At 42.5% G+C, this 14,311-nt stretch overlaps 1 protein-coding gene across 14 annotated transcripts in view; it reads right to left on the bottom strand.

Moving 5' to 3' along the window:
- ZMIZ1 (zinc finger MIZ-type containing 1) overlaps positions 1–14,311 on the bottom strand; it is a 324,722-nt gene that overhangs the window by 49,386 nt on the left and 261,025 nt on the right. For all 14 annotated transcript variants that reach the window (XM_052676783.1, XM_052676785.1, XM_052676786.1 and 11 more), the window contains one exon: positions 2,675–2,819. In XM_052676783.1, coding sequence (XP_052532743.1) covers positions 2,675–2,819 — 145 coding nt within the window. The remainder of the gene's footprint in view (positions 1–2,674; positions 2,820–14,311) is intronic.

Below are 14,311 nucleotides of genomic sequence, written 5' to 3'. Positions count from 1 at the left end.
GGTTTTCTTTTTGTGATGTTGTTTTTTAATTTGTTTGATTCACACAAAAACCTGTTGAATTAGAGATTGCATTTAACTCTAATACTAAGCTCCGTAGCCAAATATAATCTAACACAAATACAAATTTTGCCTCATCAACAGCTTTATCGCTAGGATTATGTTTAACTGCTTTTCATCTTCTATTTAACAAAGAGAAAACCCACTTCTTCCCTCCTCCATGCTTTATTACTATCACGCAGACCCATCATACATGGAAAATAAACATTTTCAGCTGGAAAAGGAAGTTGGAAAGTGATAAGATGTCTTCTTGTAATGTACCACCTGAGATATTTTGCACAGTCATGTTATGGCTAAACAATATGTGAGAGAACAGTACACAATGAAGCAGTGATGCTCCATGGCTGGCTGGTATTTCAAATCCTTAAGATGCTGCAGCAGTTACTGTAGATAAGAACTTATGCCACAGAATTGATGTTTCTAGAGGGATATCTCATAGGTAAACAGCAGTAATTTAAAACTGACTCACAGTGTCTTCTTTAGTAAAACATTTCAAGGGCATTACTCAGGAGAAACTTACAGGGATTGCTTGATAGTGGACAGGATGTCCTACTATCAGGTAGAATACTGGGTAAGTTGGTCTTGCCAGAAATGTCACTTTAAGTTTTAGCAGGAGAGAATATTTCAAGTGACAGAGTACTGGGGTAGAACTGTCATGAAGGAAAAAATAATTGTGTCTATCTTATCTAGTTATATATTATACAGCCTCTGTGAGGTACAACAGAGGTTTCATCTTTGCTTTACAGACTTCAGGGCAACTCAGGCTAAATCATCAGATGAGAATCAAGAATCTGAAAACTACAAAACTATGTGTAAGAATGTGCATGCGCTTTACACACTGCATCACATGTTTCTGTGCAGAATGACTACTAAATTGCATGTTGAATTCTGCAAAGCTTTTTGCAAGGTGCAAAAACTAAGTTGTTTCAATACAGAAATTTTCCTAGGTTTTTTGTTTTATTCATTATAGTTTGGTTGGTTTTCTTTTTTTTTTTTTTTTTCTTTTCTTTTTTTTTTTTTTTTTGAATTACTGCATCCAGCCCTGGGGCCTCCAGCGCAAGGAAGATGTGGACCTCTTGGAGCAGGTTAAGGGGACGGGCATGAAGATGCTCTGAAGGCTGGAGTACTTCTCTTATGAAGAAAGGCTAAGGGAGCTGGGCTTGTTCAGCCTGGATAAGAGAAAGCTCCAGGGAGATCTCACCATGGCTTTTACGTAAGGGAAGCTTATTATCAAGAGAGAACCAACTTTTAACATGGGCAGATGGTGATAGGCCAAGTGGGAATAGTGTTGAACTAAAAGAGGAGAGATTTAGATTAGATAATAGGGAAAAAATTTTCACTCAGAGGATGATGAAGTCCTGGCACAGCTGCCCAGAGAAGCTGTGGGTGCCTCATCCTTGGAGACGTTCAAGGTCAGGTTGGATGGCACCTTGGGCACCTGGTCTGGTGGGTGGCAATTCTGCCCACAGCCAGAGGCTGGAATTAGATGGGCTTTAAGGTCCCTTCCAACCCAAGCCATTCTATGATTCTATGTTTACAATTCATTATTATGCAATCAACTGAAAAAAGAGGCAGTCCAGATGCTCCCAAAACTCAGTGATGTTGTATTATGTTTAAAATGAACGCTATTCTCAAGAACTATAATAAAAGGCATAGAGGTCCCACAGTTCTTCCATAAGTACAACATACAGGGGCAGAAAAAAGTGGTTTCCAAACAAATTCTGTTATGCGAATACACTGCTATAAAGATGAATCAAACCCCTACGTTCTATTCTACCATGAAAGTTCAAGACACGTTATGCTTCTGCAGTATATGGGTATGAAGAATCTAGCTTCATCTACACTGTTATAATTCCTTACTAACAATAGTGCCCTGCACAAAAAAACAATTTATACTAGTGTGATTTCTTTAATGTGACGCTATGGGAAAATAAGCCTTGAAAAAAAACTCACAGAAACATAAAGCATGACATCAGTGTTTAACCCTGTGTACATTTACTTTTCAGCTTTTGCCTTGACTCAGGCTCCACAGGCAAGAAGTACAAATTCTGTTTTTCTGTATAAATTGGTAATCAAAGGCTCACATCTTCAGTCTCTTCTAGCTTCATTTAGTGCTCACATTTTCTCTATATCAACTACTCTGGGATCTTCACCTGATTTAAGGTGGTACAAGACATTCTCATACCTCTGGATGCTCCCACAACACAATTGCTTCAATTTAGCATGACATTTCTAATGCAGTGGACAAAATGGAACATCGATGAAATGTTTTCAACCTCAAGAAAACCAACTCTATTTAAATAAAGAGTAGGAAAGTGCTTGGTGAGAGATATGTTATGGAAGTTTATCCTTTGGGCACAACTTCAAGTTTCAAAGTGAGCCCACTTGACCTGAGCACAGATTTCAAGATGGAAGCATTATTTCTCTATGCACCAGGTAATGGCAAAAACAAAAACTGCATTTATTTAGTGCATGCTGTCATTATACATCCCCTGATGTCTCTAATGCTGTTCACAGCACAAAGCTGTAGCCACCTCTGTCAACGGTAACGAGCATCTCAGTTAAAAAACAGATTATCTTACACAACTGCACTCCTACAGGCTGGGCTGAGACTCACCTATGAGAGAGGGTGGGTTTCATGGAGCTCATAGAGTTCATGGGGGGTTGCATTGGGAGCTTCCCTGGAGGATCGTTCTGCCGGCTTTTCTGGTGGCGAAGCAGCAAAAGCCGTCCCAGCTCCTCACACCACGACGAGAGCAGCGCTGTGCAATCAGAACAAAATGACAGTAAGTGCACATCAGAATAACCGGTATAGCTGAGTGCAGATGCAAGCTGCTATAACAAGAGCCACAAACTGAACAGACAAGCCCCAGGAGTGAAAAGTTCGTCCACGAACCACCACTCACATTATTATCCTATCAAATTGAGTCTGTAATTGCACTACGCTATCATTATAATGTTTTTACACAAGTTACAAACAGTCTGCACAGCCCAGGAGGCACGAGAGAATTTGTCTGAGCTGAGCAGCAAAGAGATAAATGGATGAGGCGCAAGGACATGGGGTAGCTGTTGTGGGTGAAAAAAGGCACTGAAGAATTCATTTCACACTAATAGAAACGTAACAAAAACAGGCAGAAGACATCATTCACAGAGGGGAGCAGTGGATAACAAGATCTCTTTTTCTGTTTGGCTATTTTTGTGCTAAAGCTTAATTGGAGAGGCATGAAGAGGAACCCATGTGCTGGAATTTCCAAAACTGCCATTAGCTACCAGTCCTGAATAGATAAACATGAGAATAGAGCCGCACTAATGCGGGTAAGGTATACAGAAGTTAGGTACTTCCATCTGCATTTGAACCAGCATAACCCCTAAGTGCTTATCTCCATTATGTGACTAATCTTCTGGGCAATGACGGTGCTTCAGTGCTTACAGGAACATCATGCTTATGAATGATGACAGGCAGATATTTCCTAGAGAGACTAAAAGCTTGCAACTCCCTCAGAAGACATGAAAGGGTTCATTATCTCTGAAAATGTGACCTTTTCCTTAAGCACCCACAGACAGAGAAGACCAGCCCCTCTTACAAAACCGATGTAATCTGGAGTAAGCAGAGCTTGAGAAAGTGACTGCGAGTTGGGTCTGGCTGTGAAGAGACACGGCTTTGCAAACAACCACCAGTGGCATGGCTGAACCACAGAGCTGCCACAGTGCCAGCAGCAGGAGTGGCTCCGTTGGGCAAGACATTCCCAGGGTACAGCATGGCAAAGGGCTCCACCAATGAGATGCACATGAACTGAACTCTGTTCTGCAGCTGAAGAAGCATTTCCAAGTGGAAGTGCTTGGGGATTTTCATCCTTTAAAGTGTGCTTTGCATAAACCTCATCACAATAACATGCTTTGTGCTTGTATATTTCTTTAAACTAAGTGCTTTCCTAAGGTGGTATGAATGGAACAAATCAACAGATTGTGCAGGCAGGTGAGAACCAGGAGGCTGCTTAAAAAGCAAACTGCCATAGCAGCTTTAAGCAGGAGAGCTCTACATGTAACTTCAGGCTTGCCACTTTAAAAGAGCAAGAGCAGAATTCTCCAAAATTGAGGCTTTTAGTTTCAATTCTTATCTTTTTCTAATGGATATCCCCTAGCCCAGTAACAGAACCCCAAGCAGCAGCCACCTTTCTGTTGCAGAGGTCCTGTTAACCAGCATTTAATAGAGCAAATTCCAAAGGGACTAATTGTGAAGTCATATTTGCAGGGGAAAAAAAGAACTTGTTTTGCCAAGAACGCCCACAAATATGATTTTTCAGTCGGCAAAACAATTGGAATTTCTCAAGCTTAATGGCCACACAAGAAAAATATTTTAAGCCAGACTATTCCTGTGAATTAATCACACATTTGGACAAAGGCGATGCAATAAATTCCTTGCATTTATCAAATGGAAGGTCAGCAGTGGTGTTCAGGGAGGCATTTTAGAGCTCTGCTTTGAAAGGAAGGGGACACCGCTCCTTTATGTAACCAAATACAGGCACTCCAAAATGGTTAGCCTAGCATGCAGCCTCCAGAGTGTTCCCCCGAGCAGTGTGAAATGCTCCAGCAATGAGTGTCAGCCTAAGCTGCTTCTCTACTAGCCAAGGAATCTGTCAACAAGCATCTGATCACATTACACTCACCTTTCATCCCTGCCCTACCACTACTAACATGCTCCCCTTTTCCAGCTGCCCAGCGACACGGTCACAGCGTGGCACAGCTGCTACCCACACCACGGCCACTGGAGCATTGCAGGCAAGCACCATGCTGCTGCACAGCAGTGCAGCCATGTCGGAGCAACAGGGGATGAGCATCCCCTGAGCATCACCATGCCGAGTGCAATTACTGCAGCGTCAAATGGAAATCGCCCATCTTAAACATGGCTTTGATGCAAACAGGGCATTGCTCCTTCCGTACACGTAGGCACTTGACAAATAAGATAAAAAGAAGCAACCTAATGGGGCTGAGGACATGAATCTGCAAACAAAAGCCATACCTGCTTTGGAAAAAAGCAGAGTAACCCTTGGAAAAGGAATATGCCAGTGAGATAGCATTGCTTTGGTGAGGTGGAGATAAGGGAAGATCTTAATGAGTTATTAATATTACTAATATCTAACACACACATTTATAAAGGTGAAATGTGAACTGTCAAAGAACAAAGAAGCCTTCAAGATAAGCCAGACAGTTACATTCTACAAGTTATCTGGAGAAGACTCCTGTTTTCAGAAACCAGGATAGTGCGGGTATAGAACATAACACATTTACTCATCCCTATCATAGCACTCATTACTGAGAGGTTTAACCTTTCTCCCTGGGGACATCTCGACTCATGTACCACGTAGGATAATCGCTCTCCTCCTGACATTGGTGTTTGTGCAGTAAAGAAAGCAGACCCTGCCCAGAGCTCCCAGTCCACCAGCACCGCGCTGCCCCAGCCAGACAGGAGCCTGCTGCCCTCCCCACGCTGCCATGAGCTGCTGCGTGCTCGGTGTGTAGGGGGAGTGTGCACCTCACATCTGGTACAGCTGCCTTCTGGAGAACATTACTTCCTCTGCTATTCAAGTCAGATGAAACAAACTCAAAATGAATTTACAGATTACACTATTCATCTTTAGTGTACTTAGTTACTGCTTTTTATGCTGACAGTATTGGGCACATCTCAACTCATTTACACTCAAAGCACGAGAAATTCAGTATCGTACTATAATGAACAGATAAAGCAGCAAGCACAAAGGACAGCTACAGATGGTGCCAACAGTCAGTCTCTCCCTCTCACAGCACAGCCAAGCAGCTGCTTTTTCTCCCCCCTCTGCCCCTCCTTCTTGCAACAGGAGCACAGATTTTGCAGATGGACCATCCACACCGTCTCTCACAGCCTCTCACTGCGGCACTTTAATGATCAGATTTAAATCGTGTTCCTGTGCTGCACTGCTACAATGTCCCTTGCATATAATAACCCAGCTCTCCTGCCTAAGTTGAAGTCAACTGTTGCAAGGAGGAAACAAAAATCCTTTAAGCGTGCACCCCCTTGCTCCCCTGCACACAAACAAATGCAGAGCATAGCCTGGTTAATTCCCCAGAACTGACATTTTCAGCCAACGTGCAGACGCAGAGGGCTTTGCCAGCTCATGCCAAAAGATGCATAATAATGGCAATCAAATGACGTGCTGACAGTTTAAGTGTATTCACACATTTATTTTGCTTAAAGGGACATGCTCTGAGCTGATTGGTGCAATATTTGACCTACTTTTCTCCATTTGGAAAACCTGTATCATTCTTAATGGGATTGCATTTTACTTCAAACGTTGATGCATTTTCATAGGAATAAATCAATACCGATTTGCTAGGAACGACTGTGTTAGGGAACCAACACAGAAATGAGCAGCCTCTGGTTTTGCACTTGTGAAACGGAGAAAAACAGAGATTTAAAAATGAGAGAGATTCCAATCTCAACTTGCCAACGAGGTTTCTAAAGGAAGCAAGAAAAAGAATTTAAGAAACCGTTTCTAGGCGTTCAGCTCCCCACAGTCAGCTTGTTGTTTTGCCTGTCTCCAGAGAAGGGAGGTGCTAGTGCCTCCATGCAGTGTAGGCTGAGTTCTCCCCACCACACTGACAATACCCCACATACCACAGCTGGCCACACTGTGGCCTTCTGGGTGCCTTCGGTATTTCTTAGTGCTTTCACTGAAAAATCACAGAGTAACACTGCGATGTGTGCACTGAGAGCCTGGGGATGGAGAATGGTGGAAGGCAGAAGATCTTTTTCCCTTCTACTTGAATGACATTTCAAGCATTTCTTTGCAACCGCAGAGCTAAGCTTTTCTTCAAAGAGAAAGGAAGCAATCGTTATTTAATCCCCTGCCTCCAGGAGCCAGGTGCTTAGGAATGTGCCAAATATCACAAGATGCGCAGCACCATTATTCCGGCTGGCAACACCGCCCAACATTGCTCATCTTTTGCTAGGGCCCTTTGGAGCCGAAGACCTGTCACTTGGAGACAAAGCAGACCTCTCCAGCACACACTTGACGAGGTGCTCCCATCGGCCAGGCTTTGGAGGGGAGGGAAACCATGCCTCCCACCCAGGCTGCCTGCACGTTTCCTTACTTCTTAGTGACAAAGGCTGCCAGTGTACTTGCATTCACAAAGCAACAATTACATGATGAATGATGATGGCGTGTCGTGAAGAGTGGTTTATAGTCCTGGCATTGAATATTGGGTATAGTCCATTAGAATCCTTTTTGGGTAGGGGAATAGAAAAGGAAAGGCAAACAGGCTAAGCAATCAATGCTACCCGATAGATTCCCTAATGCATTTCATTAGCTGTATACACACCACCGTCAATAGCTACAATCCTGTAGCTGACTGATTTAACTCAGCGCATCGCAAAGTGCTGCAGTAAGCATCTAGGAGCGAATGAGCCAGTGGGCTCCCTAGAAAGCAAAATACAGAGAAGCATGGTGTTAATCTATTTACCCATTATGATACCCTAGTATTAGTTACAGCTTATCACCTCAGTAAATCACTGCCTCTTGTTAGGGAATGTGCTTAAAGATGCAGCAAACTGTTATTTACAGGCAGACACTATATTTACAGCTACAAAGACAGGTGAGGAGGGGATAGGACAACAGCTCAGTAATTTCAATGCCTTCTGCTTCCCAGGAGACTGCTGTAGGAGCACAATAGGATTACCGTTTTCTTGCTGCAGTTAAGCTGCAGCAGATAGTTCAATAGGCAGGCTGGCAGACCCGTATCTCTTACCCACTGCAATGAAAATATTAGGAAAAAAAGGATGAGTCTGATTTGGAGAACTATCTATTCGGCACCATCTCTCTGGCTTGCTGCTGTATCTCAGAATGAAATGCATTTGACTGAAACATTTCTACAGCATCTGTAAGAAAATCCAGTTTTTTAAAATCTTCCCCCCCCAGATTCTATCCCTTAATTTTATATTGTTCACAGGACCAGATTTATATGTTTTGTATGGAGAATTCCATGTAAAGGGAATACAGAGTTACCGATGGCTTCATATTCTTTGCTGCATGAACCACAATCTGAATACAGCGTTTATAAATCATCCTGTGAAATAATGTGATGGGGCAGGAAGGGAAACAGTGACAAGGAAAGAAGGAAAGGAGTGAAAATAATTATCATCTTGGTTATTTAAGAATGTCATTCTTTTCACACAGGATAATGCAGAATGCACAGTGTTTGGAAAACAAATATAAAATATGTGAACTAGTTAACGCTCCAAGTGCTGCATTATTACAGAAATAACTCAATTTGCCTTAAAAGGACAGAATCTTTGTTCAGAGTTTTGGGAAACAGAAAACTTCTGTTTTTCTCTTGTTCTAAAAGCCATTTTCACTTGTAAGGAGCTGGGAAATGGAGAGACAGAGGAGAAACTGCTCATTGCCAGCTGCGGCCAGGACTGCTTTTCCCGCAGCTCTCCTCCTGAGGCACGTCAGCAGAGCCAGGCAATGGCTGACTAACCTCTCTGAGTCAGACAGGGCAGGAAAGCAAGGCTATGGAGGAGAGAGGATGTAATTAGCGATTAAAAGCAGCTGGGAGCATGGGTGTTCTCCCCACCTCTCAGCAATGCCGAGTACCCCTGCATGTCCTGACCCACTGACAGACAAGCCCTACCCCCGTCATTACACAGTCTTCTACTCTGTATCCGCCCCAATGCCAAAAGCACAAAAGAAATGCATACAACCCAATTACAAAGCAGAAGTGTCAATTTTTCAGCAGCCTGGCAGCTCAGCCTGCCTGTGGTTGTGCAGCAGGAGCCGTGCACCCATCTCTCACAGTCCTGGCTGCCAGCACCACCTGCAGCACAGCACCAGGCCTGCTCCCCATTCTGCTCCTGTCCCATCCCAGGGGGCTCATGCCCTGCTGCCTACCTTCCTGGAGCGGCTCCAGGAACCTTCCTTCTGAAGGATCCTTCAGGAAGGATCTGCATTCCTGATGCTCTCCATCAGGCAGAATCAGCTGGAACAGTTGTGGCAAGTAGATTGGATTAAACAGACCAATTTGATCTGAAGTTGAACAATACCAACACAGAACTGTGTTGAGCAGAGCAGTGAGGAGATCTGTGACTTTAGTAGCACCTTTGAATGGACACGTTCTGTAAAAAGGGCACAGGGAACTGTGTAGAAATGAATTCCCCCACAGAATAGGCAGGCACTGTGGTGTGGGGAGGCATGAGCTGCCCCCCTGCTAAGCCCAACATAAACACAGAGTCAACAGCAATCATCCAGTGCTGCAGAACAGGGTAGGATACTGGCTTTCACCACCAGTATAAAGTCATGTCCTTTATCACCAATGTTTCCTCCATTACCAAAGCCACATTTGTGTCCTGCAGAAATACCCAGCATTGCCCTGGTGGGATCGATCTATAATGTAGTTATGTATTGTTATGAATGAAAAAACAAACATCATGAAGGTTTGTAGCACAACAGATAACATGGGGAATGCCTAATTAAACTAAATGCACTATCGAGTTAACTAACATAGGCATTATTGAATAAAACCCTAATAAAACCTGAGCATTATCAAGCATGAGCTCTCCAGGCTGCTGCAAGAGAAAAACACAACGTACTCGTCTTGTCTGGACTATGGGTCCAGTTTGCCTTGGCATATTTTCAGCTCTTCATAAATACCTCTTCAGACTTATACACACAACATACACACACACACATATATACAGGCCTTCCCAAAAGCTCTTGCCAATTGGAAGAGGACATGCTGGAGACACAGATTTGAATACTGCTATCCTTACCCCATGACTTCAGTGGAACTGGGATTTCCCAATTTCCTTCTATACTTGCCAAAACTTGGCAGAGTATCTTACCAGATTCACTACATTAACTTTGAAGTAATACATTACAAAACATAGCACAATGGCTCAATTTGGCAAGCACTAAACACACTGCATGGATCCAGATAAAATACATAAGCATCTCATTTAGACTTAGCAGTACCCATGTTGCTACATCTGAAAACACGAACCATTATAAAGAGAAGACAAAGCCAGTGAAAGACCACAAGCATGGGAACTGTGAGCTCCTGAATTTGACTTTCCAAAAGAAATGCACTCAAATAGCATTAGACTGTTCGTTTTCTTACTCATCCAATTGTTAGTTTCACTGCCTCGATTTCAAACAACAGTGTCTTTCATAAATGCTGTGTGCTTTTATTGTGTAATGCCAGTTTCAGTCGTCAACAGATTTCACACATTACACAAGCATCTGAAAAATGGAAATGATTCATGGCAGCCCATCTTTGGGTAGATTCAAACCGGTGACCCATAGGTGAGAGGCTCACTTCCCCTTAAACCTTTTTAAGCTCTCTGATCACTACTGTAAACAACTTCTGAGCTAACTAACAGCAGGCCTAACAATAAAAAACGCTACAAAAAACACCAGAGGTATTTGACCAGAGATTCAACACAGGGAATCCATGCACAGACAGCACAATGACAAAAAGACTGGAAAAGGCAAAATCTAGTGATTATCTTCAAAAGAGCAGAAGGAAGAACTGCAAAATTAACTACTCAGTATCTTATTATGAAAAAAAAGCAAAATGATTCAAAACAACTAAGAGAATAGTGGAAAATGAGTAAAAAATGAAATGGATTGGTCAGAAACAAATCACAAAGGATCTTGAGTGCAGAGTGAATATTATTTTGATGTTACTGAGGCTTCAGCGCTTCTCTACATGACTTTTCTGCAAACAGATAGAGGAAATAAAGTCTAGCTTAACACAATAGAAAATGGCTGGAAACATAAACTTACAGAAATATCAAGCCAATGGCAGTAATAAACCCGAGCGTAATCAGATAGGTTTCTGCAGTACTCTGTTCTGGCTCTAAAATGACTGAGTGCGTCATTTACAGACATCCATGATGGAAGAAAGGATCCATGGATAAAGGGAAATAACACGTTCAGGTCAACTTACAGATGGCACAAGCTGCACAGAAACATTGGTTTACTTCAGAAGTTTACAGTTAAAATGATCTTGACAAGTTGGAGAAGTATTCTGAAACAGTGCTCAACAGAGACAAGTACAAAGCATGGCACTGCATATCTGCACAACAGAGTGAGAAAAGCCTCTGCAGGCAAGAATTTTCCCAGGTGGAGTTGAAGGAACTCAGTTGCATGAGTTCAAGAAGTGCCCAGCTGTTTCTCTCTCCTCAACAACATTATAAACCCATTGAATGGGCAGAGAATGAGTAGGAAGAAGCTATTAAATTAACCATGAAGAAAAGACTGCACGGAGTGGGTTTATTTATTTAGCTATTTAAGAAGAGGGCAGATTGAGAGCAGTATTCCATTTTCAAGAGTAATACCCCAGTATCTATATCAGCAGCATAAAAGCCAGAAAATAATAAACTATGAAGACATAGCAAAGACATTGGCTGTGTACCAAGACCATTCTCCCCATGAGAAAACGGTAAGCTGAGGAACCTGCATGAGTGGAGATGCTGAGAAGGTCAGAAAAAGAAGCAGTGAGGATGGCACTGGGGGCTCTTTAGCCAACAGAGAATGGCACTGATGACTTTTTAAGACTTCTATAGTCCAATGAATCTGTGATTGTGAGGACAGGAATTTCAAAGAGCTTGCATCTGAAAAGACTTCATATCTGCCTTGTACTTATTTCTACTCTAAAATGCAAGAAAATTAAAAAATACTTAACGTTATGGTAACAGAGTGGGGAGCTCCTGCAGAGGCTACTGAAGTGGCCATCCAGATCCATGGCTTGCTGGCTAAGTTTTGAAGAGGAAGTTTTACTCTGAGTACATGTGCTGAAGGTCACACTGCCTGTGGCTGAACGAGGCCCAGAGCAGAGCAGATCACACACCTTCCCTTTGCAGGAAGGAAAAATCACCACTGCCACATCAAGGGGCTCCTGCTCTGTGGTGGCATTCTCATGCCTGCCTTGGAACATTTGCAGGCAACAACTGCAGAACATCTGGAGAGGCTTTCAAGGAGGAAAAAAAAAAAACCACAAAAAACCACATAACCAAAATTTATAGCAGAAACATGTTTCTAAAGTTAACATTGCACAGCTAGAACTTCTGAGAAGGACCAAATGCTATTTTAGGAAGTTTTACTTCTTGGTTTTGCAGTTTCGCTCCTAACATTTATTTTACATCATTTTAATTCTTTTTTTTTTTTTTTTTTTAATGAGAAAAGAATGTTTTATCAGGTGTCCTCAGGACTTTTTGCTTTTGTTTGATTACCTTAATACAGTCTTTGCCTCTCTTCAAGCATTACAGCAAAAAAAAAAAAGTTAGTTTGCAAAGTTGGGGGTGGGAGGACCAATTTTGCATTATCCAAACTTTTGTGTTTAAGCAGAAATAAGCTCAAAGCACTCTGGGCATATCCTCTTGTTTTCCTTTTGGAAAAAAACAATTGCAACTACATATAGAACAATCTGCCTGCGCTGAACGTGGAAACAGTTAAGGATATTAACAAAAAGAAACTGAGCCAACAAGATTTTTCAACTTAATTATTTCTGTTCTAACAGCACAGAGCAGAGCAATGCATGCAAGTACTGCAGGTTCAAACAGGCAGTGTTTCCCACCTCACTCCCTAACTAATGCTTTGGTTTTCTAAAAGCATTACTGCTTCTGTTTTTCTCTCTGTATCCCATCAACCCCACTCAGCCTGCCACCTTCCCTTTGCTAGCAACCTGCTCTTCTCCTCCGGTACTCATCACCTTCCTTTGAGAACTGCCTAATGAATTAACGTTTAATTAATGCACCAAAGTTAAATTGCTCCAAGCAGCACTGGGAACCTGGTTACTATCTGGAGCAAAAGAAGAGTTGTGCACCCTGAAAGGTTGTTTCGTCTGGCTGCTTTATTTGGTCAAACAACAGATATTGCCTCTCCCTACAAACCTTGCATTACTTAGAGTCTTGGATTATCACTGATACTGCAATAACAGTACAATATAAAATACGCAACATCACTTGCTAAATTCATTTCTTCTGTTTCTCAACTCGTATACAGTTGTATTAAAGGAGCAGACTGAGCAATGGAAGCTCTCATTAAGGCATTCTGATTTCCTTTAAGATACAACATGCACCACATTTATTTTATTACCAATAAAGCAAAACTCATTGATGTTCCATTATAATTAGAGCCACACAGAGAACCAAAGTTGGCATAAAATAAAAAATGGGATTCAAGGCCTAAATAAAGCTACCTTGATCTTCAGATTATTTTGATTGTATTTTCAAGACACAAAGTGCTTAGCAGCAGCAGTTCTGCCTGCAGGTACCCATCCCCACCATGTGCCATGCCCTGCTGTGCTGGCACACACCCAGCTATGCTGGAGCATCTGTCTGCATGACCACCCTGTGAACCAGACCAGAGAGATCAGTGGACTTTTTTTTTCTTTCTTTCTTTTTTTTTCTTTTTTTTTCCTCCAGACTTTATGCTGTTGTCTTTATGCTCTTTTTTTCCAGCTGGTTTGGGCACTGCACAGAGGCAGGGGCAGGTGGCTGTTCTGCACCTGCATGGCTAGGGGCTGCAGCTTTACTGTGCTCCTCTGTGCCCCAGTGATGCTAGCAGCACTGCAGGCACAGTGGCTTGCAACAGGAGGCTGCATTTGTCTAGAACCTTCATATGAACAGATTAGAAATTGCTATTTCTTTGTCCTCAGGGGGATGTTTATGTTTTTACATGAATAGAAATGGGTTACCTATAGATCAGATGAAAACATGAACACAGCTAGTTGCTTCCTCCACGCACTCAGGAAAGAAGGCAGTGCAAATCACAACCACACTGATCTTTCAGTACCTTTCTTTTCTCTGTTTGAAAATGCAAAAAATGAGGAAGAGGGAAAGGATTATTTGTGAGCATCTCATCACAGAGACATTTGCGGGTGAGCAGATCGCCTAAACTCCCATGAAGGGCACCTGGTCCCCTCTCCCCACACAGAAGTGCTGTAATTTCAGGACCAGAGAGCTACAAGATAATGCCATCACTGCTCCTGCTGTCTATAAATAACGACTGCACTCAGATCCAGCAGAGTCACGAGGAAAGGCTGGCCCTCAATATATGCATGTGTGTGAGCACGCACTTTGAAACCCAAATAATTCTAATAATCTTGTATGAAATAAGCTTTAGCTTTCCAAATTTAGCTCTGGTCCATGCACTCCCTATGGCTTGCAGAGGACTGCTATTGTATTTTCCAGTGCAGCTCTTCCCTCAGAAGCTGCTGA

This window comes from Tympanuchus pallidicinctus, unplaced genomic scaffold, assembly GCF_026119805.1.
Source record: "Tympanuchus pallidicinctus isolate F22 unplaced genomic scaffold, pur_lepc_1.0 scaffold16, whole genome shotgun sequence".
Classification (NCBI taxonomy): domain Eukaryota; kingdom Metazoa; phylum Chordata; class Aves; order Galliformes; family Phasianidae; genus Tympanuchus; species Tympanuchus pallidicinctus.
The sequence above is the reverse complement of the archived record's forward strand: the minus strand, read 5'-3'. Positions and strand labels throughout refer to the sequence as shown.